General features: G+C 40.9%; 2 protein-coding genes across 9 annotated transcripts in view; one reads left to right on the top strand and one right to left on the bottom strand.

Moving 5' to 3' along the window:
• Positions 1-3,536, top strand: part of IL31RA (interleukin 31 receptor A) — an 86,358-nt gene extending 82,822 nt beyond the window's left edge. For all 7 annotated transcript variants that reach the window (XM_075932446.1, XM_075932445.1, XM_075932443.1 and 4 more), the window contains one exon: positions 1,563-3,536. In XM_075932446.1, the coding sequence (XP_075788561.1) occupies positions 1,563-2,177 (615 nt within the window). In that variant the 3' untranslated portion in view covers positions 2,178-3,536. The remainder of the gene's footprint in view (positions 1-1,562) is intronic.
• A 359-nt stretch (positions 3,537-3,895) lies between these two features.
• IL6ST (interleukin 6 cytokine family signal transducer) overlaps positions 3,896-24,045 on the bottom strand; it is an 88,917-nt gene continuing 68,767 nt past the window's right edge. For both annotated transcript variants that reach the window (XM_006139561.4, XM_006139563.4), the window contains exon 16: positions 3,896-24,017. In XM_006139561.4, the coding sequence (XP_006139623.1) occupies positions 23,286-24,017 (732 nt within the window). In that variant the 3' untranslated portion in view covers positions 3,896-23,285. The remainder of the gene's footprint in view (positions 24,018-24,045) is intronic.

Raw genomic sequence — 24,045 nt, 5'->3', positions numbered from 1 at the left:
TTTAAGGCTAAGGTCAGATTATCGGCCTTCTTTCCGAAGGTGGTATCTCAATTTCATATGTCCCTAGATATTTCTCCCGCTTTTTTTATCCCAAGCCCCATGCTTTGGGTAAGGAGCAGGCATTATACACTTTAGATGTTAGGAGAGCTTTAGCCTTTTATTTGGAAAGAACTAAACCCTTCCGTAAGTCCCCACAGCTCGTTGTAGCAATTGCAGAGAGGCTGCAGGGGCAGCCCATGTCTGCACAGAGGATCTCTTCGTGGATCATGTCCTGTATCAAGGAGTGTTATGGGCTGGCTGAGGTGCCCCTCCCCTCATGACCCACTCCTCCAAGGCTCAGGCCTCCTCTACAGCATTCGTGGCCCAGGCCCCCATCCTGAGCATCTGCAGGGCTGCCACATGGTCGTCAGTCCACACTTCCGCCAATCATTATGCACCGGGTCATCAGGCTAGGGAGGACACAGCCCTAGGGAGGGCTGTCCTCCAACTGGCTGAAAGTTAAAACTCCAACCCTGTCTCCTTGGGTTTCTGCTTTGGAGTCATCTACATTGAATGGACATGAGAATTCACTCGAAGAAAAAATGGTTACTTAACTTCGTACCTGTTGTTCTTTGAGATGCGCTGCCTCATGTCCATTCCAAATCCCACCCACCTCCCCTTTGGAGTAGTCAGGTAAGAAGGAACAAAGGGAGTGGAGGGCCAGCTGGGCTATATATTAGCTGATATACTGGTGCCACTCCAGCGGGGGCTCCCCAACGGGTACTGCTAAGGGGAAAACTTCCAACCACGTGTGCATGCGTTGTGCGCACACCTACGTGGAATGGATATGAGCAACACATCTCAAAGAACAACAGTTATGAAGGTAAGTAACCATTTTAAAAAAAATTTCCTAGGCTCTCTCAGCTTTCCTGTGGAGGACTAAGAGAAAGGTTCTTCTCTGAATGCCTGTCTCTGTGTATTCTACTTTTGGTGCAAATATATTTGACATTGGAATCTTTGGATCAGCAGTCTCTGTGCTTTGCTTTACCCGTGTCCCCATCTTCGCCACCCAATGGCACAAAGAGCAGAGTCAGTCCAACTCACCTGTTCCTTTTTGGATCTTGTCATATTAACATATCTTCAGCTTTGTCACTAAATCCATTTTAATTTGTCTCTGTAGCATTCGTTGAAATTTGTAGGACAGATGCTACTAAAAGGGCATAACTTGGGAAATTTTGCTTGTAGAATTACTGATCATCAGATGCAAAATGGCTATTTTCTAGCCTGATTCCTGGCACAGTTTGAGTTTGCAGGGCTTGACAGTTAGAAAACAGTCAATTTACCAGTGAACTGTGAAAATTTGATATGGAATCATTGGGACAATAAATATGGTACTTCACACTGCCATTTTCATACGAGCACTGTAGTTCAAGAGAAGTGCATGCCACGGTTTAATTAAATGGCTTCTTAAACGTAAAGACTTGAACAGAGCTGAAGAGACAGGTACATTTTAAAAAGGTCTTTGTAATGTACCTTCTTTTGTAGTGATGTAAGTTTCAAGTGTCTCCTTTTTGTGCTGACAGAATAACCCATCTCTGAAGGAAGTACAGTCTGAGGATGGGACAGTACATCCCGAAGACATCAGTGTTTTGGAATCATGCTTTCCTGATGAAGACCATTCTGCATTATTAGTGAAAGGCCATGAGAACTATGATTCTAAACATACAAATGTTTGTATAAAGGACATGGATAAAGAACCTAACAAGATTTTATATGGTAAAGCACATAAAGTTGTAAAACCACTATCACTATCAAGTCCATACATAGTTACAGAGCAAACACTGCTTTCAGCTTTGATGCCTACCAGAAAAATCCAAAATCAGCAGCTAGAAATATCAAGAGAGGGCTTATGTGAGTCCCAGCATTCTTCAATTGAGAATTCCAAAGAAAATGAGAGAGACCAGGTTCTAGAACCCACAGATTTTAAAGAAGAAACTAAAATCAATCCATATCTGAAAAATTCTGTTACTACAAGGGAATTTTTAATTTCTGAGAATTTGCCAGAATACAATATGGAAGCCAAAAAACAATTGGTTGTCTTAGCCCCTTTGCAGCAAAACACTATAGGGCAATCATACGTGACACTGAATATGTTTGGACTGTCCACAGCCGATCAGTGCATACCTGCTAAGTCATGAGGTATTGTGCTGCTGTTTTCTCTTGGAGAGAGTGTTGCCTTCCCTACATACATCTGTTGGCATCACTTACTTGACTGAAAATGCCCAATTCGTTTGAAGTACTTAGAAGGAATTAATGCATTTCATCATTGGTTAATTTTGAAATAGGGCCATCCCTACCAATTCTGGTGCCCTATGCAGCCTGAGCACCTGCACCCCCTTCCACCTCTGCAAGGCGGAGGTGGCGGCTGTGCTTAAGGACTTCATATTATTGTTTTCTTTAACAGACGTAGAGAAATACGTGCCAGTGGTAAGGCAAAAGAATCTCACTTAATTCTTCTTACCGCTTCCCTTCCAATTCATTAAAACAAATTGATCTCTACCATGACAGCAGCCATCAGAGCAAGCAGGGTGCTGATTTCATTCTTATCAATCTTTTCCTGAAGTTGGCTTTTGCTAAGGTAGTGTATATTTTCTGAAACATAGTCAGGATCTTCAAATCCCTTCTGTTCGTCTTGCTCAAAGTTACAAGAACTAAAACTACTTTCCCTTTCTAGCTTCCCTTCACTTTTGTTGTCAATTCTATTTGTAGTGTATTTCCTATTTGTCAATTTGCCACTTCTGCCATCTGGTTTGGAAGTCATGCTTGTGGTTACCTCCTGACATTCCTGCTACTTCTCTACATGATGCACTGACTACCTTGACTGAAATGGATGCAGTCACTTACATAGAAAAAAGCATTGAGTCTTTATTCAAGGTAGTGCATCTTTTCTAACTAAAGGAAAATGCTGAATCAAAAGGTGTGGTTAAAGGAGTTCCTTGAAATCTGGTATCAAATCAAAGATTATCACATTTACACTTAGAATTTCTGGAAATTATACTTGGAAATCCTAGAATCTTTTGGAGCATGCCATATTTAGAAATGTGTAGGCAAACAGGACTCAGTCCTGAGCTCCATTTTGCAGTACAGAACTTCAGTGCGTTCAGAAGTGTTTCTCTTGAAATGGGTCAGAATCAATCCCATAGAGATTTCTAACAATAATTAGATGACTTGCAAAAAAAATAAAATAAAAGACCCCATCTGAGTTGGTCCATGGACCAATTAGAGACAGTGGTCTAAAACATAGGACAGCCTATACACTATAATCTTTATGAAATATTGGACTGCTTGCACAAATGCATCCATTGCATGAATAAGCCCAACAATCTGCAACCATTTCCATATAGTCTGATATTTGTGTATAAAAAAGCCAAGTAATTGTATTCACACAACTATTGTATCTAATGCACTATTTTAATCGAGTTTTTCATTTAGTTCTGAATGCAGCTGCTCTGTATCAGTTATTTAAAAAATAAATCAGTGAGAATTTTATGGCAGTAGTGATTTGTGTTGGTTGGTTGGTTTTTACTGTGAGAGCACGTGAATGCACATCCTTACATTTGCTAAGCAATGAGAAGTGAAGGATAAGTTTTCGTGAGACAGGTATAGAACTAGAAATTAGGAGATCAAGATTCTTCTTTTCCTGGCTCTGTCACCCTTTCTTGGATGAGTGTCTGTATACCTGTTTCCTTTTCTATAAAATGCCTATTTGTCACATGTATAGTAAGTGTATATTTTAAAGCACATTTTGATCTTTGGATAACAAGTTTCCATATAAGGGTAGAACCCAACCCAAAAGAGGTTCCCTATCCCTGATGTCAAGGGCGGCACTATTCTATTATTTTAATGGAAGATCGGAGGGGTCTGAGATGGATGTTGGGCGCAAAAAGGCGCTTGGAGTAGAGGTTTGGAGTGCAGGAGTGTGGGGTGTTGTAACCTGGGGCAGGAAGGGATTGTGATCTGGGTCAGGACGTTGGGGGTGTAGGTGGGAGTGGGGTACCAGGTGCAGGCTCTGGCTGGGAGGTGCTTACCTCAGACAGCTCCCAACCAGCAGCCAGTAGGACTCTCAGGACATGCTGTGCCACCACACAGCAGTTCAAGCAGCTGGCTGGTGGGGCCAGTGTGGGTGTCTCTGTGTGGCACATGCCCTGGAAGGAGGTGGGCTTCACACAGCATGGCCCAGTCAGCTCCTATTAGCCAGTTTCTGGCCAATGAGAGCTGCAAGGAGTGTGCTGGGGTGCTGGTGATCTCTTTCTCCCAAAGAGATGCTCTGCACAGAGATAACCCAGCAGTGGTCAGTGTGTGTCTGTGAGGCTGCAGCAAGTAGGGAGCCTGCCTGAGGGTCCCACTGGACTGAGGGACATTGGTGGCCAAGAAGATTGGGATGGGCCAGATCTGAATGTTTAGTGGGCTGGATCCAGCCCATAAGCCATATTTCGCCCACACCCATTCTAAGGGGTACATCAGCTCATCTCAATGTTTGCTTACATACAATTCTCTAATGTGGTCATACAAACTAAAATTTCATTACAAAAATTAATAGTCTAGTAGCACCTTCAAGACTAACAAAACATGTAGATGGTGTCATGAGCTTTCATGGGCACAACCCACTTCTTCAGAAAGCTCATGATACCATCTACATGTTTGGTTAGTCTTTAAGGTGCTACTGGACCATTTGTGGTTTTTAAAAAGTTTTTCCTGTTACAAACTAACTCAGCTACCCCTCTAAAACTTTTAACATTTGATACAGTGACTTGTATATACTGTAAACTAAAATGTAGGTATAATATTTATAATCCAATTGATTTTATTATATAGTGAAAATGAGTGAGCAATTTTTCAGTAATGGTGTGCTGTGACACTTCTGTATTTTTATGTTTGATTTTGTAACCAAGTAGTTTTTGAGTGACATGTGAAACTTGAGGCATGCAAAGGGTACAGTCGTCCAAAAAGGTTGAGAGCCACTGCTCTAGTCAAGACAGATGCTGTGGTCTGGGTACATGTACACTGTCAGCTAAGGGTATGATTCCCACCTTATGTCAACATACTTGTGCAGAGTCTCATCTCAGGCAGCATGGGAAAAACAGTAAGATGGGTGTTTTTCAAACTGGCACATTCCCCATACACACACTGCATGCATCTCTGAGGGTCCCCAATACTGGGAAGAATCCCAGGGAGGTATAGTCACACACCTATTAAAAAAATTCTATCATGGCCCATATGGAAAACAATAAATCAAATTTTTTTCATGCTCCAAAAGCCATGGCACCTGCAATGAACAGACCATCCAGGACAAGGCCTCTATCAAATGCAGAGTGCCTGGATAATCTGAGAGGGTAAAAAAGACAGACTCAGGATGAGACGTTTTCAGACCTTACAGCAGTATTCCCTCTCCCACCTCAAAGTGGGAAGTGGAGACAATATTGAAGATACAACCAGGAGAAAGAAATGGAGCTCACAAGCAAGACTGTGACCGTGTCAGAGGACAGCATTATAGTTATCAGAGAAAGAATTACCATAGCCAAATGGTAATTGGAAATGGTCAGGGAGATGCAGACACAACTCAGAAGCTATATCAAGCCAAAAGTCACTTCATCACATACTGATGTGCTAGGACAGTAACCACTTGAGCTCTGTGTGCTGGAATCCAGCCATATTCTTCAGCCCCTGAATACTACAATATTGAGACAACCTACAGTTCCTGCCCAATTTACCTTTGCAGCAGTGGTCCCAGAGGCCATTCTCCCTTTTGAGTAAACCTCAGGGAACAGAGAATATTTGCACCTGGAACCCCAGCTTTTTGAGCGCTCTAGTACCTATTAACTTTTCCCTGAAGTCCTGTGAACAAGAGGCCGAACCAAACTACGTACTTCCCTGTGACTTTCAAGCCCTCCACCCCTCAAAATTGTATTATACTGTTTGGCCACTAGGTGGCATCATGGGCAAAATATCTTATTTAAATGACCCTCAACCATACCTGGAAGAGTTTTAAAGGATCTTATGAGGAATACAGGTGGTGTGGATAAGCAAGCTCTGAAGCTACTTACAGTCACCTTCAACACCTTCCAGACTCAGCTTGGACTAGCCTTAGAGGTATTCTGAACTTCATGGGCCAGCTCACCACAGAAATGACTGACACAGATAAAATCTATGCATTCAGAGTGCATGTGATCAAAGACCAACAGTCTTCTCAGGCATCGTGTGGAAGTCATGAAAAGCCTAATGAGAAAGGTGAAAGGCCTCAACAGAGGATCTGATGATTCTGAACTTTGGAAAGGAGATCCAGTACAAATCAGCGAGGGAGACAATGTTGAAAAATAGAAACACACCTATCAGAGAAATCTTGGGAGGTACTAGTTGCAGTTTTACACAAATTAAGAGGGCATCATTACCTGGTCATTGTGACTATTTCTGCAGATATGTAGCAGTGATGTATTGGAGAGAAATAACACTTTGCATTTTATTGAGAAGCTTGAAGTATGTTTTTGCTCATTTGATACTCCAGAACAACTTGTGATGGGCAATAGACCACAGTACACTGCAGCAAAAGTTAGGTCATTCCCAATGAAATATGGTTATGATCATATTAGTAGCAGCAGTCCACACTCCCCACAAGTAAAAGGAGAATGAGAAGCTATACAGATAGCCAAGAGGGTCTATCACAGTGGTGAGCAAATACTGACCCATAAGCTGGATAAATTTAGTCCCTGGTGGGCTGCTGCATTTGTCTGTATACCCACAGTATGGGTGACTGCAGTTCCCTTGGGACAAATCACCATTCCCACCTAATGGGAGCTATGGGAAGCAGATTACAATTCCTTGCTGCTTCCCACAGCTCTCATTGCCATTCCCAGCCAATCTGCAGCCAACAGGAGCTACAGTTTCCTACACCTGTGGAGGTGCAGGTAAATACAGTGCTGGCAGGCTACTACAGGCTAGCCTTGGTGAACTGCCACCATCTTATTGCCTACCCCTGGTCTATTACTTGCTTTTCTGAGTTATAGTTCAATACCAACAGCAACTCTTGAGTATAGTGCAGGAGATTTCCTGATGGAAAGACAACTCAGAAAAAGTTGGAGCAGTAATTCTATCTACAACATGGCCGGACGTGAAGAGAGTAGCCAATTTGCATAAAAATGGCAGAAAGAGCTTTTACAACAGACGTCATTCAGTTAGAGAACTGTTGGGTTTAGAACTGTGATGCTGTTTGTGTCAAATTGGATGGAGAAAAGCAATGGAGAACTTCAACTGTTAAGAAAAAAATTACACATTCAGTTCCTATACTCAGAAAAGCAATGTGATTTAGAGACACTTAACAGACTGATACACCCTGAACTTCAAAGACAGTGTGATAGCGTAAATATTGTAAATGATAGGAATGTAGAACTTAACAAGGGAGATGTTATGGAATGCTGAACTGTATTATGGTGCAGCCACTAGGTAGCTCAGTGCAGGAAACACCTTAAACTAATCTCAGCTGCAGTGTGGCAGAGCATTGCAGGATCTTACAATGAACATATTCAGTGTGTATAAGCAAACTCTGTAGCTACTGTATATTTGGTACAGGAGCATGACACCCACTACTCACCATCCCCCTCCTGCCCCTAAACTTCTTCCCGGAGCCAACCCCCTGCTTCAGGTCAGAGCCTGCACCCCTGACTTGCTCCTGTACCCATATTGCCTTTCAACCTGCTGGCTGGTCACCTCACACCATCCCAGAGCCAGCACACCAGAACTCCTTCTGCACCCAACTCACTCTGAGAGCCTGCATTAGCACCCAATCTCCCTCCCAGTCTTAGGTGGGTGGAGGAGGGGTGCAGGCTCTAGGCATTCTGGCCACCACCAAAATTTTTGCAACCCTGATGCCCTTGCAAACAACTTCTATTTCGGGATGGGGTGTATGTATGCTGGGGGGAGGAAGTGGGACAGGTCATAGCCCAAGCCCCTTCAGTGCTAGCTGACGCTAAGGATACTTTTTAGAGGCTGACCCTGATACATGCAAAGAAAAAATCTGTGGCTAGCTGCATAAGCCCCTGCTTTTGGTGCCCTTTGCCCCCCCAGCTTATTTCAAAGCAGCACTTTCCTCCTGGTTCCAGCCCTACTCTGAAATAGTGGACAGGGGACTGGTCAGTGAGAGCATGTGTTTGCCACACCCTGTTCCCCTTATAACATAGCTGCAGTTTATGCCTAGTGAGAAATTTGAGAGTACGGGAAAAAGCTGCATCTGCTCTTGCAGGCCTGGTGCCAGCAGCTGGAGCCAAAAATGTAACCTCTCCAGCAGGAACCTTGCTCCTTATACTCATGAGGATATTTACAACTAGCTACGCCTGCCAGCTCATGATGATTCATTAGCAGTACTGGGGGCTTTAGCCTTTTATGAGCCAGAACTCCATACTCTCAGCCTAGTAGTCAGGTTTCAGGGCTAGGCCAGGCATGATCCAAGCGAGCCACTGCCTGGACCCAGACCCAGACCCAGACAAGATCTGAAGTCCGTGCATTGGGAAGTTACCTGCATCCTTAAAGCAGCTTAATCTGGCTATCAGGCCAGTGGGTATGTAGAGAGAGCGAGAGAGAGAGAGAGAGGGACCTTGTGAGTCTTCTCTTCTATGAGCAAGAGGTGGAATTAAAACAGCAGGAACAAAATATTATGGGTAAAGTGGATAACGTAAGTGTTGTAGCTGGGGTAGGCTAGTGCTATGCTATGCTGAGTGTAACACTGCTGGCCTGTGAGGAAATGTGCAAACCAACTAAATAAGTGCAAGATAACTGGAGTCCTGCACCTATACAAAACTTGTATCCAAATCCATATCTACTAAAATGAAGCCATGAATAGCTTCACCCACATCCATGGAAGTGACTATCTTCGGGGGGGAGGGGAGGTATGAAACAGATGTGTGGATTTGCAGCACTCTAACTGGTGTTAGTCACCAGTTCACACGGACGGCTTAAGGATGCAGAGTGCTGAATAAGATCACAGTTGCTGGGGGGAGGCAGATTGCAGGCTCAGGCCTTAAATTACATATTATTTAGTCCAATGGAGGTATTCCAGGCAATTGTTCTCTTTCCTGTTGGGCTGGCAGTAACTGGCTCATCATCCCAACCCGTTGGTGAACAAAAGAGCTGGTGGGGCCAAGGATTTGGAAGAGGTACTTACATTTGGAATTCAGCTCCCATTGGCCGGCAAAGGGAGCTAGGCATGTAATGCCATCATTTCCTTTGAAAAACAGCTCAAGCCTTTTTTGGGTTAATTTTCTATAGTCTTTGGCTCAAGCTCGTTCTTGTTTTGTGAAAGGCAAGAGCAGGAAGTCATTTCGTACCTCACAGCAATTATATTAAAATTATAAGCAGTGCAAAATAAGTAGAACATGTTGCTGAAAGTTTAAGGTAAAAACATTTTGTAAATACAGCTTTTGCAGCATATGCTGGTTCATCAACTATGTGCCTTAGAGGCACTAAGAGTTCCTTACTTGTACTTTACTTGCTCATTTCCACAATTATATTAACAGAGCAAATCAGTACTGTCTGGAATCTGGCACCGTTACACTGTCTTGATGAGTATTGCACTTCAGCATGTATTTCCTGTGGAAAGCAAACCTTTCCCGTCACTCCCTATCACTTTCAGTTCTATGAGTTCCAGTAACTGTTTAAATAAATAGGCTCAATTCCAGCACTTAGTAACTATTGCTCTGTTAATTTGACTACAATCTATATACTTATGCCTGTGTAGCCAGAGTACAGCTGTGTCCCTGCTAAATCCAGATGATAAACTGGTTTCACACCCTCGGTAGGAGCTGCATTGCTTATTGAGAATGGACCATGCCAACATACAGAACAAAAAATGTGAATGCAGCTACTTAAGGAGACTCAGGTTACTTCTACGCTGCACAGTTATTCAGGAATAAGCTATTCTAGAACAGTTATTCTGAAATAGCTTATTTCGAAATAGCACATCTGCACTGCAGGGAAACCTCAAAATTAGTCCAAGGCAGGCTCTCTTAATGTAGATGTATTATCTTGATTTAGAGCCCCAGGAGGAATAACTTAGAATAGCTCCTCACTAGGGCCATTCTATTTTGAAATAGCAGAAGTGAAGCATCTACATAGGCCTTATTGTGAAATAGCTATTTTGGAATAGGTATTATTCTTCATAGAATGAGGTTTACAGAAGTTAGAATAAGCCCTCCGTTATTTCAAAATATTTTGAAAGAAAGGAATTGCTGTGTGTATTGTCACATAGTTATTTTGGAATAACAGACATTATTTTGAAATAACTTTGCTGTGTAAACACACCCTCCCAGGGCTCAAGGTGGTTATCAACATTGCTTACTAAAAATACAGCAATATTTTAAGCTTGAAGTCTCTCTCAGGAATTATCTATAAATGGAAAAGGATCAGAGTCCTTTCTCCTTATATGCTAACTAAAAGATTTACCTGGCGTTAACTCGATTTTTGGAAAATAAAGTGAGAATGTATGCACGTCATGTGAATCACTGTTTGGGATAGAGCCGGGGATGAGGGTTCAGTATGCAGACTGCTCCAGAGAGGAGACTATCCCAACCCTCCTTCACCACAGCAGCTTGGGGCCAGGTGAGAAGTATCTCATTCCTAACTCTGACTGGAGAATGCAGCAGGCAGGCCATGGCTGCTGCAGCTCCAGTGGGCACAGGTGGGGGAGGTGTGCATGGCTCCTGACTGGGGGCAGTTCTAGGTTCATCTGCCTGCTGCATTCTCCAGTCAGAGTTAGGAATGCAGCAAACTGTGTACTTTCTCCTTGCTCCCTGACTAAAAGGAACAGTCAGCAATGTTCCAGTATAAATTGGGGGCAGGGAGAACTTCAGCCTCCCTTCCCAAAAGAGCATCTGGGGGTGTGAAGCATGAGGCTAGGCCAGTGTTAGGGAGGTGTGTCCCCAGCCAACTCCTTTCAGCTGCCTGGAGATAGTCTCTTTTCTATATGTTTTTCATGAGAAGGAATCCTATTCTAGGCACATCCCACTTTTCCAGCAAAACCAAACTCTTACCTTGTTTTAAGTTATAAGAGAAAGCTGTAGATCAAATTAAGTGGTCCTCGCTCTTATCTTTTAGGAGGAAAGTCTCAGAGGGGTAGCTATGTTAGTCTGTAACTTTAAAAGCAACAGGTAGTCCTGTGGCACCTTAGAATCTAACAAATATATAGGATCATGAGTGGTCATGGGTAAAACCCATTTCATCAGTACTTGATCAGACAGGCAAACTCAAATATATAGTTAACACTGAAGTCTTAACTGTGCCCCAATTTAAGGTGTACTTTATTTACTGTTACATTTTATTTTACTCAATGGGATAAGACATTTGGGAGATATCTAAGATTTCCACCATGATAGAAATAATACAAACTGTGTGGAGAGTTGTTTTTCATGACCGAGTACCTATAACTCAGGTAAATCCAGCTCAATAAAATGTTACTCAGCCCCACTGAAGGCAGAATTTACCCCACTGAAGAGAAAACTGCCAATTTCTCCCGCCACACACCTTTCCTCGGTTGCTACTCCTTAAAATGAAAGCCACTGACAGCACCTTTTGACTTATTATTTTCATCTCAACATAAAAAGTAAAGGACATTCTGGTTACAGATTAAGGGATGGAGGCATAGAAGGTTTAAATGACTTACAGAAAGTCACATCAAGTTAGTGGCATAGATAGGAGCACCCACACTCCCATTAATGTATGGTGCTACAAACTCTTTTCAAGCTTTAGATTACATTCTCCATGTTAATTAAGTCTTAAGACTTCTAGTGTGATCCACTGCTTTTTATTCTGCTCCTAGTTTTCAGTCTCATGATCTACAAAGTGAAATGTCTAAGTGTCATGGCAACAGACACTGTTAAAGTAAAACACATTATATAAGGTTTTATCTTAACATAAGAGGATTCTCCCTCCCCCCCCCTCCCCCAAAAAAAGCAGAAAAAGATGGCTAAGGAAGACAAACATTGGTATACTGAGAGTCTGTCAGTCTTGAAAAGTCAACAGAATTGCAGTCACAAAAGAATTATCTATTTACTCCCAAATTATTACTGGGCAGGTAATTTAAAAAAGAGAAGCCTGTGGTCTTATATACATTGGTAAAATGTTACAGTTGCAAGTGCTGTAACTTTGATTGTACATGTAAATAGCTATTCAGGTTGCTAGCTAGCATTGTTGCTCTCCATCACTTTGGCTATGTCTACACTACAAGGTTTTTGCACAAAACAGGTTGTTTTGTGCAAAAACCGGTGGAGGGTCCACACCTCAAGCACTTTTTTGTGCAAGAAAATTTACAGTAAAACGGCAGAACAGAGGGCTTTTTGCGGTAGTTATTCCTCTCCCAAAGAAAGGTGTGGGTGGACGCTCAACAGGGGTTTCTTGTGCAAAAAGAGCCTATCAGAAGAAGCACAGGTGCTCTGATGGCCATTCTGTGAATGACTAATCAGAACTTTCTTGTGCAAGAGCGTCCATGCAGAGTGGATGCTATCTTGCACAAAAGCACATCGCTTTTGAGGTGTGGACGTGCTTTTGCGCAAGAAGTTTTGCTGCAAAAAGCTTTTTGCCCAAAATCCCTGCAGTGTAGACACAGCCTTTGTGTGCAGGGAGAGAACAGTAAATGCAGAACAGTGGGTAAATGTTTTAGCACAAGGACTCTGGGTTTAGCTTTTTAAGAGCATACCTTGCTTTTCTTATACTGAACTTTATGAATAAACTATTTCCTTATTATTAGTATGTTCAATAAACTCTCCCCTGTATCTGTACAGGCAGTCCCCGACTTACGTGGATCCGACTTACGTCGGATCCCTAGATACGAACGGGGTGAGGCAACTCCTGCACATGCGCAGCAGCATTCCCGGGGCTCGCTCACCTGGGTCCTAGGATCCTCCTCCTCCTCGGGCCGGCTCCGACTGGGGTCCTGCAGAGCTGCCGGGCAGAGGAAAAGTGCCTCCCTACGCCCGCTGCCCCCCCCCCCCCGCGGCCTCGCATCCTGCACGCCTCCCCCCTCCCCTCCTGCCAGCAACAGGCTGCCCCCTCCCCTGAGCAACAGGCTGCTGAACAGCAGACAAAAGCAGCCTCTCCGCCCCTCCTCCCCCTATACATGCTGGGCTCCCTGGGCAAACAAAGACTCCACCAAAACAAACAAAGTGCTGGCCTCATTGTGTTAGCAAAAAAAGGACCCTCCTCCTAGAACCCTGGGTGGTGTGTGGAAATAAAGCTATTAGCTCAAAGCATGGTGCAGAGCTGTTTGGTATTTGATGAGTTACCCCTTTAGTCCTGAGTTTGTCACAGGGACAGAAATAGATGTGAAATCTTCTGAACAGGGGAACAGATAGCAAAACAAACATTAGAGGGGAGTTAACCTTTCCCTATGCTATCCAAAACTAAAAAAAATGTTTGGCTAGAGTTTCCCCTACAATATGTACCAGTTCCGACTTACATACAAATTCAACTTAAGAACAAACCTACAGTCCCTATCTTGTACATAACCCGGGGACTGCCTGTACAAAGATCTACCCTCCTCAGCTCACTCCCATACCAGGTATTTTACCTATGCTGTCAATGTTTTTAAAAGTACAGTTCCAGATTCTAATTTTTTTTCCTGCTCCACTTTATTGCACTCTTGCAATGGGTCATTTATTGTCCTAAATGAAACCATTTTCACTCTCACCAAATCACTGTTCTGACACTTGACTTCATGTGCAATCACAATTTGGCTCAGGATACGTATCATATGCAGCTCAGAACAAGTTAGCTTTTACATGGACTATTATAATTCCTCTCTGGGAGAAGCCCAATGAGCTGGAAGATGAGCACATCTGTCTGCAATATATTACTCATAATGAGTGTCATGGCTTCCAGCACAAGCTTGATTTTAACATCTTTTCCCCAATTAAGCTTGTAACAAACAAGGCTGCCTGGAATTCTACTCTCAAACTTCCAGCAAGATCTCTGCTAATTATCAGACAATAGCATATTCTTTCCTGATCATGACTAGTTCATTAGGCAACCTGCTCCCCCTACCCCAGCTTCACATCTAGTCATTAGAAAACCTGTTATATTCATGGTTTTGCTAACTGCCAGTTCTTGACTCTTTGCACTAGGTTACACTGCCTTACAGGTCAGTTGCCGTTGTCACATATTACCAGAGCAGTAAAAGGCATGATATAAACAACCAGAAAGAGTACAATGCCTACCAGTGTAGTCAGATCTCAAATATATACTCACATGCTTTTGCTCAATCTAATGTTAAAAAGACATCTCCATCTGACTCTTCCACAGCCACTTAAATCTCTGGAAAGTTTTCTTGATTTTTAGTAGTTTGGCACAGTGTCCAAAATGTGATATTTGCATGACAACTGTATAAAACCAAAAAAGCCAAATTGCTTAAAATTAGCCTTAAGACAACATGCAAACACAGTAATGGCAGAGGTGTGGGATTTTTTTTTAAATTTACTTTATAAAATTTAGTAATAGAAAAGCAACATTCAGGTACAATACAATAAAAAAAAGGCAGACATTTATGATTACAATAAAATTGTTAACACAGGTTACAACACTTACATGACAATAAACATGCAATAGCTTGCAAAGGAATTAATACTGGAATGCGATTTCATTGTTTTTATATAAAGGAGGCTTAAGCAGCACTTGCAAGTTTAATTTCTGGTTATATGTGAATTGATTGAATATATAAACAATAGTAAACTCCATTTGGTATTTACATTCACTGTCAAAATGTTACAGATGTCTAGAAATTGTATTGATATTTTCATTAACATGTGAGTGTCTATAGTCTATGAGGGAAGTTATTTAAATGCCTTTTTAATTCACAGTATTTAATATTTAGTACTAGTCTCTAGAATCCAATAAAATATTATAACCAGCTTGTTATTAAGTAACTCATTGTGATATTATTATTTTAAGCTAAATTTTACTGCACTGTATATAGAAATGCACAATTATTATGCATCTGCTTTCACACCTAATTTGCATTCCCTTCCTACCTACCTGACAGAGGAAAGACATCATGCTTAAAAGGAATAACCTTTTAAAATCATTTGATTTTAAACAATGAAGAGCACTAGAACTGAAAAAAATACTTTGTATACTCAGGTTCACAGTTTCCTCTTTTGTTGCATTTTTCACATTCTGAAAAATATTTTATAATTACTAAAAACAAGGAAGTTTCAGGGGATAGCCAAGTTAGTCTGTACAGGTAAACTGAAAAAACAACAAATAGTCTGGAAGGAGTCCGTTTAACTTAAAATGGAAAAAAATATCCAAGTAGACTGCACTTTGACAGTGTCCATGTAAGCAGTATGTTTTGATAGGGAAAAACAAAAAAGAGGTGTGATCTGAAACAAAATAGCAAAGCTTGCTCATTTACTATTTTAAAAACCAGTAAGTAATTGTCAACAAATAAATATAATGACCACAGCTATTGGACTGCCTGCAAGACACACAAGTCTATAAAACAAGATGGAAGTCACACAGTTATAATCATTATTGTTATCACAGGGCTAGTGTTATCTACTTATATTTTATAGAAGAAGTGTGTTTCTGAAGTATTGATGCTTTTATGGCATTCCTGACTTACAAAGATCTATTTAAAGCAAATGTGGAACTTCTAACTGTTCCATTCTGAGCTGGTCTCCAGTGAGTTGGTAACAGCTGAAGCTAAAAGTCAATTAGGGTATGTCTACACTGCATTCCTCTTTAGAGAGAGGAATGCAAATGCAGGCAATAAGTGACGGTCACATAAACACCACCCTATACCGAAAGCCTACTGACCGCTATGCTTACCTGCATGCCTCCAGCGTCCATCCCGGACACACCACGTGATCCATTGTTTACAGCCAAGCACTGAGGTACAACCGCATATGCTCCAACCCCTCAGACAGAGACCAACACCTACAAGATCTTCAACAAGCATTCTGTAAACTAAGATACCCACACGAGGAAGTGGGGAGACAGATTAACAGAGCCAGACGTGTACCCAGAAGCCTCCTGCTACGGGACAAGCCCAAGAAAGAAACCAACAGAACACCACTGACCATCACCTACAGTCCTCACCTAAACCTTTCCAACGCATCATTAGTGATCTACAACCCATCCTGGACAATTATCCCTCACTTTCACAGGCCTTGGGAGGCAGGCCAGTCCTCACCCACAGACAACCCGCCAACCTGAAGCATATTCTTACCAGCAACTATATACCGCACCATTATATCTCTAACTCAGGAACCAATCCATGCAACAAACCTCGGTGCCAACTCTGCCCACATATATACACCAGCAACACCATCACAGGACCTAACCAGATCAGCCATACTGTCACTGGTTTATTCTCCTGCACATCTACTAACGTAATATACGCCATCATGTGTCAACAATGCCCCTCTGCTATATACATCAGCCAAACTAGACAGTCCCTATGTAAAAGAATAAATGGACACAAATCAGATATTAGGAATGGCACTATACAAAAACCTGTAGGGGAACACTTCACTCTCCCTGGACACACAATTGCAGATCTAAAGGTAGCCATCCTGCAGCAAAAAAACTTCAGGACCAGATTTCAAAGAGAAACTGCTGAGTTACAGTTCATCTTCAAGTTTGACACAATCAACTCAGGATTAAACAAAGACTGTGAATGGCTTGCTAACTACAAAAGCAGCTTCTCCTCTCTTGGTATTCACACCTCCAGATCAGCTACTAGAAGTGGCCTCATCCTCCCTGATTGGGTCCACCTCATCATCTCTAGCCTGCATATTTATACCTGCCTCTGGAAATTACCACTACATGCATCTGACAAAGTGGATCTATGCCTAGGAAAGCTTATGCTCCAACACTTCGGTTAGTCTATAAGGTGCCACAGAATTCCTCACTGCTTATTTCGAGAAAAAACCCTTTTTTCGAAATAAACCTAATTTTATAAGGAGTAAGGGTTATTTCGAAAGAACGTTTTTTTCTTGAAATAATTGCATCTAAATAGTGATAGAAATGTCTGAGGAAGTGGGTCTGGCCCACGAAAGCTCATCATCTAATAAACCATCTTGTTAGTCTTTAAAGTGCTACATTGTCCTGCATTTTGCATCTAAATGGCATTTTTTTAATCTCGAAATAGGGTATTTCGAAAAAGCGGCTGGTCGCAATTATGCAAATGAAGTGTGGGAAATTCAAATCTGTGCTTCGTTTGCCTGCTTTTGCAGTCCTCTCTCAAAAGAGGAATGCAGTGTAGACACACCCTTAGAGATGAGGGTCAAGTATCAACTTCTTAAGAACAGACATTTTAAAACTACTGTTATATTAAAAATGAAGAATCCTTGCTTTCCCTTTAAGAATGGTTTAGCCTGCAAAAGCCATGACAAATGAAAGAGCAATTATTAAGAACACGTTTGTAGAACAGTAGCTTCACCTTTTCTACTTCGTTTTTTTTTAGCACACAGCCACGATTTATGAATCAAGAGTAATAGTTAAGAGACTCTGGCTTCAAACTCTTCCCACCTGGCCCCCACACCCTACAGAGTGCAGTTCTCTCATTTACGAACCAAATTTACAAGAAAAAATTAAGTTTTTGCTTCAATTCCATTTTAATTGAAATGGAAAGATGCTCAAAATAGGGACTTCAGCAATGCATTTTATTATATTTAAAACGAATTACAAGTTTATTATAGCTTCAGAGGGGTAGCTGATTTAGTCTATAACAGCAAAACTTAAAAAACAACAAATAGTCTGGTAACACTTTAAAGACTAACAAAATATGTAAATGGTATCATGAGCTGTCGTGGGTAGAACCCACTTCTTCATCTGAAGTTTATTATAGCTATTGAAAACTGAAATAGCAGCATGTTTAGTGTCAAATATACTCTTATTGCAGTAGTAAAAATAGACAAATGTTTAAGACAAAATTGCCAAAATTTTTGCCCGTTAGGATGGAGAACATTTTAGCAGAGATGGGGTTTACATGACAGCAGCAGCAAGCGATGATATGGAAAAATAATATCAGGAAATTTAAATATGCTTTTTAAATGCAATTAAATAATTAGAAACAGAGGAAGAGCACCAACACATGTTCAGTCAGGTTCCAGTTTGGGAACCTATTTTTGGTTAAATCAATGCAGCGATGTGAATGGCATAAGAATACAGATAACAATTTGGACTCTGCCCACAATAAAGCTGCAAGACAGCTATTACTGAAGTTAAAAAGAGGGGTTACATCAGGCACATGATAATCCCACATCAAAAGGCTGATTTAGGTTTCAAACCTTGGCTGCATTGCTGGTATCGAAGGATTCTAAACCCAGCTATAGGAGACTTACTTCCATATACAGATGTCAGTGGGGAGTCCCTTGGTGCTGAATAACTCTCATAACCATCATATGCCAACCCTTTCCCAGATGCCAAAATAAGGAATCTCTAGTGACATATCCCTGTGTTTCAGCCACTCCTGACAATCAACCTTAGTGTGACTTCAGCCAGACACTTAGATGGTAAACAGCTCAGCCCAAGACTGCAGAACACAAAGGGGTCTTAAAGCTACTTCTGCTTTGCTTCTCCCAGGCTGTGGCTTGCAATCCTTGGCTGCTGCCAAATATTGGGGCTTTGTCTGGGTGGAGTATTGAGAAGAGAATCACTGAAGCTATGTCTACTCTGAAGAGTTTTTTACTTGAGTGTGGAGTGTCCACACTTCAAGCGTGTTTTTGCACAAGAAAATGTACAGTGAATCAACAGAACAGAGGGGTTTTTGCAGTATACATATTCCTTTTTCTATGAGGAATAACTCCTTTTTGAGCAAGAGCTCTTGCACAAAAACGTGTGGGTGGACGGGAAACCGTTTTTTGGTGGAAAAACAGCCTATTGAAAGACGCACAGGTGCCCTGGTGGCCATTTTGTTAATGGCAATCAGAGCTTTCTTGGGAAACAGAGTCCATGCAGTGTGGACACTCTCTTGCACAAAAGCGCATTGCTTTTCCAATGCGCTTTTGCAGTGTGGACGTGCTCTTTCACAAGAAGCCTGCAGTGTAGACGCAGCCTGAGATCTCAGGAGCAGCCAGAGAGATTATTAAGCCATGATTAATTTATGGTATGGTACTAAAAACAATATTTACAGTAGTTGTAGGAATAAAGAGACCAGCAACTAGCTAATTTGCACCAAACAGACATTCAAAGTGTGCTGGTGTACAAAAGATGCTTATTCTTAACTCTCCATTCTTCCCTACTGTTGAACGAACAACATTCTTTCTTCTTTCCCATCTGAGTAATGCTAGTTCTTGGCAATTAATCAAAATGGGCACACAACAATGTCAGTGTTAATTGTAGTTTTATTTTAATAATGCCTTTATTTTAACTTAAAGTGCACCAAAGTTAAAAAAAAGTCTGCCTTTGCATGTATACTAATAGAAGACTAGGTAGACTGTTAATGTACATTTAAAAAAAACTGATTGCAAGATACAGTATCCAATACAAAATTAAGTGCAAGGATGCTTTCTAGACTTAAAATTAAGTTAACTATTTCAGGTCAAAAGCTGAACATTGCAGAGCATACAATTTTGGCACAGACAAAAATTTAATGAAAAGGCAATAACTGTTCATTGCTTTTACCTGTTGTGAATTTTATAGTGAGTTAATCTACCTACATGTGGATTTACTACCTTTTCCTTCTATCTTCTGCAGCAGTCTAAATACTGAAATTTAAGTATCAATGGGAAATACAGGGGTGGGGAATAGTGTGTCTTTCACACAATAGCAAGACAGTTACAATCTGCAGCAATGCTGAATACAAGATATCACTAGTAATAGATCTGAATTATCATGGCTGGGTAAAAATGGGATTCTTTTCTTTTGAAATTACATTTAATTTTGTTTTCGATTTAAAACAATTAATGATTCTGAAATGGCTTCTATTTACATAAATCAGAGCAGGGTTCCAATGTTAGCATCAAGACATAATTTTTAAGTCTCAGTGACAAATGGGACAAGAGCACAAAGGATGCAGCAGTAAGAATGTGGATGTTGAGGCTCTTAATACACATATTTTCAGGATTCATCTCCTTTTGGCTGAAGTGTATCTTACCTAGGGAAACCCACAAAACAGAATATACAGTGTCAGCTATAGGCTTCCCAGGACCTTTTGAATAAGCAATTCTTCCACACATATCAGATGAAGAAATGAGTTCCTCAGTTCTAATTTAGTGCTCCAAAGATGAGTTCTAGTAAAGTGGTAGTTTGACCTATAGAGTACTGCAGATTATTGATATCATCTAGGAAGCGCTATTGGATGTTGTTAGGATACATGCCTCCAGAAAGGAGGAAAAAAAAAGATTCAAAATAGGGAGAAATAAGATGTTATGGAGGAGTTTCTGAAAAAACAAAGTTACAGTCTTCTGCATAGCAATACTGCAACCCTTACATTTCTGGATACGTTATTACTGTAATACGTCAGTAAAGTAAGAAAATCTGCAGCACTACATGAATGAAATAAAGCTTTTCCAGATATCCCAGTACAGGTGTTCTTAAAGTTTCCATGGTATAGAATGCATCTTAAAGAGCCGCATAGACCATTTCACCACTCTCACCGACATCACTGTATAACTCCCCTGTGGCAACGACAGCAACTGCTTACATGGAGAGTTAGGTAAATTTATGCTTCCCCTTTAATATGAGTTAGCAGATGAAGGTGAGCAAAGTTAGAACTATGTGAGCAGCTCTCCCAAGTCCCGCAGCAGACACATTGGCCATAGCTTGGAACCACTGCATTTGAGGACCTTCAGAGGGAGGAATCTTTATTACAGAGATCTTAAAATAAGTGAACAAATAATTTTTTTAAGGTATAAAGTGAGGCTTTATTTTTCTGATACAGCATGTAGTGTTTCTGAATTACCTGAGAATCACAGATTTAGAGATGCCCGTGACTTCTTATTTGCAGACTGAAAAACTAAATGACAAGGTTCAGAAGATGACTTTGTAAAGCTGATCAGATGGTATGTGGGAAAACGTAAAGATTATTATTATTAACCGAGTAATAAGATCCACAAGAAAGGATCTCAAGGATAGTTGCTTGAGAAACTATCCTCTGTAAGGTGTGAGAATTGTTAGAAACAGAAAGGAGAAGAATGGAAGAGAGGTTGATGTAGAATCATAGAATACTGGGACTGGAAGGGACCTTGAGAGGTCAGCGAATCCAGACCCCTGCCCTCATGGCAGGACCCAGTACTAACTACACCATCCCTGATAGACATTTATCTAACCTGCTCTTAAATATCTCCAGAGATGGAGATTCCACAACCACCCTAGGCAATTTATTCCAGTGTTTAACCACCCTGACAGTTAGGAACTTTTTCCTAATGTCCAACCTAAACCTCCCTTGTTGCAGTTTAAGACCATTCCTTCTTGTTCTATCTTCAGAGGCCAGGAAGAACAAGTTTTCTCCCTCCTCCTTGTGGCACCCTTTTAGATACCTGAAAACTGCTATCATGTCCCCCCTCAGTCTTCCCTTTTCCAAACTAAACAAGCTAAATTCTTTTAGTCTTCCTTCATAGGTCATGTTCTCTAGACCTTTTGCAATGTCAAGAATTGCAGCAAGCAAAGGATCTAGATATTTTGATTTTTACAGGCTCATAATAAAAAAGGGAAAGATGTTTTATATGTAATTTTCAAGTTTAGGGTTCTAGATTTTTCTCAAAATATCAGCAATATCAGTGCCTTACTACAACAAGGAATTGTTTTTCTTTTGCCACTTTTTGTTTCAGTGACTTCATTACAATGTGGCATGGAAATCATAGATTCCCACTCTTGGTAGTAAAGCAAAAGGAAAGAAGTGATTTTCCTCCCCTAAATTATTTGTAAAAATTAAATCTAAACCCGAGAATTCATTTTAGAATATTATGTTTTAATACTTCCTATCTTTCCTCATCCAAACTTTGTATGTAAAAGGGCAATTTTAAATCAAAGATATACGTTTAATCAGTGACTTGAGATAAACAGTTATTCATCTTTAAATAAACACTTCGCCTACAGAGGAGTTTTTCTTACCTACATTATCCTTCAAAGTTTTTAATGCTCAATATGAAATTTCAGTTGCCATGCATTTGGCTCAGATTACAAGGTAAGTAATTTTTATGCCTAGACTCTATATACGAGTGAGATTGTGTGCGTGTCTGTACATATATATATATATAGAGAGAGAGAGAGAGAGAGAAGCAGAATGCCACCAGAAAACAGACTACTAGACTAGCATTTATAGGAAGGTAAGCAGTGCTAGCATTTTGATTGCACTGTGTGACAATGGCTTGCAAGTCCTTCAGTCCTTTGTTTTTAGTTCTTTACATGAGGCCTAAAACACTTTTTAGTCTGATGCTCCTACATTAGAAACATGAGGCCAAATTCATCTCTTTTCTAACTTCACTGAAGTCAATGAAATTAGTCAAGGATGCGTGTGGACTAAATTTTTTTTTAAAGTAATTCCCGATTTAAAAAAAAAAAAAAAAAAAAAAAAACTTTTGGAGTAACACACTTTTGTCTAATCAAGCTTATTCAAAGGACATCTTAATATCACACAATGTCAGAATGCTTCTAGTATTTTTCTTTTAGGGCACATCTCGACGTGGTAGTGGATCGACATGCTGGTAATCAATCCTTCAGGGTTTGATTTAGCAGGTCTAGTAAAGACCCATTAAATCGAATCCTGGGGGTGCCCTCATCAGCAGTGGTACTCCTCGCTGTAGTGAGAAGCAAAGGAAATTGATGGGAGCATTTCTCTCATAATGTTCTGCTGGGGGGCTGCTCCAAAAAATCAGAGAAAGGGATGTTGATTCCAGCTACGTAATTTATGTAGCTGGAGTTGCGTATCTTGCATCAATTTTCTCTGCCAACGTAGACCTGGCCTTATATGCCCCTTTGGCCTATGGAACAAAGTAAAATCTGCTATTTTCAATCAGTGAAGTTTAAATATGACATTACAAGACAAACAAAACAGCAAGGCAGTACAAGGACCTGTTCAATTATTCAGACAAATAAGACAGTCTATGTAGTGCTTAGAATAGGATCACCAGTAATTCTGGACTGGAAATATCCCAATGAAATATAGTTCTCTCCTGTACTCTCCATCAAATTCTCTTCACTAAATCAATCTGAATGTTTTTATCTGAAATCAGATAAAACTGGTTAGCTTAACTCATGAGAAACACAAGGAAAAAAGAAATGGATCAGGCACTAGTGAAGGCCTAACAGAGGCAGTCTCTCTGTTCTTACTGGGGCATATAGCCCCCTTGCCTTACAGTTTGTGGCATGTAACTTTTTGGTATCTCATCAACTGTTGCTGTGTTTATCCCCATCGTTTCCAGTCTCAAAATCTGACCCTCAGTACTTGAACTTAACACATCTGACAAAGCAGATTCATGCTTATTTTGCTCTGGCCCAGAGCCACACTGCTGTAAACTGTGATCTGAAATCTGCAGTTGTGCAAGCCCAACAAGATCCTCCTCATTTATTGGAGGAGTAACTTGCTTTGCTCTTTCAAAATGTGACCCATCTGTATTGGTTTCATCCTGACTACAATTTTGCTTGAAATACTGCTGCCTTGGAGTTGCACTGTCACAGCCTCCTGAGTTATCTTCTGGTTTCTCTTCTGAATCTAGCAGTGGCTGGGTGGATTCAGACCTTGAAAAGACTTGAACTGAAGGAATCTGGTCTCTGTAGCCATTGAGAATGACAGTTGAATACTGTACAGTGCTTGAAGTGTTTTGTGCTGTTTCACTCTCATCACTATCGGAAACACTTTGCCGAGGAGAAGACATGCATGAAGATCCTCCAATACCACTGCTGTGCCCCTCTGAAGTACTTTTTTCCTTTTTAAGTAAATTGAAGTGTTTTAGATCCTGGTCTGAAAAAGACTTCTTGTCATCTGCTTCAATTTCAACCACGCTTACGTCAGTGAAGCTGCCTTCTGGATATATCTGATCTTTGGAACTAAAATTATGCTGAAAGAAAAGAAGAAAGTCAGTTGTT

This window comes from Pelodiscus sinensis, chromosome 6, assembly GCF_049634645.1.
Source record: "Pelodiscus sinensis isolate JC-2024 chromosome 6, ASM4963464v1, whole genome shotgun sequence".
In the NCBI taxonomy this organism is placed as follows: domain Eukaryota; kingdom Metazoa; phylum Chordata; order Testudines; family Trionychidae; genus Pelodiscus; species Pelodiscus sinensis.
This window is presented reverse-complemented; position numbering and strand designations above follow the sequence as displayed.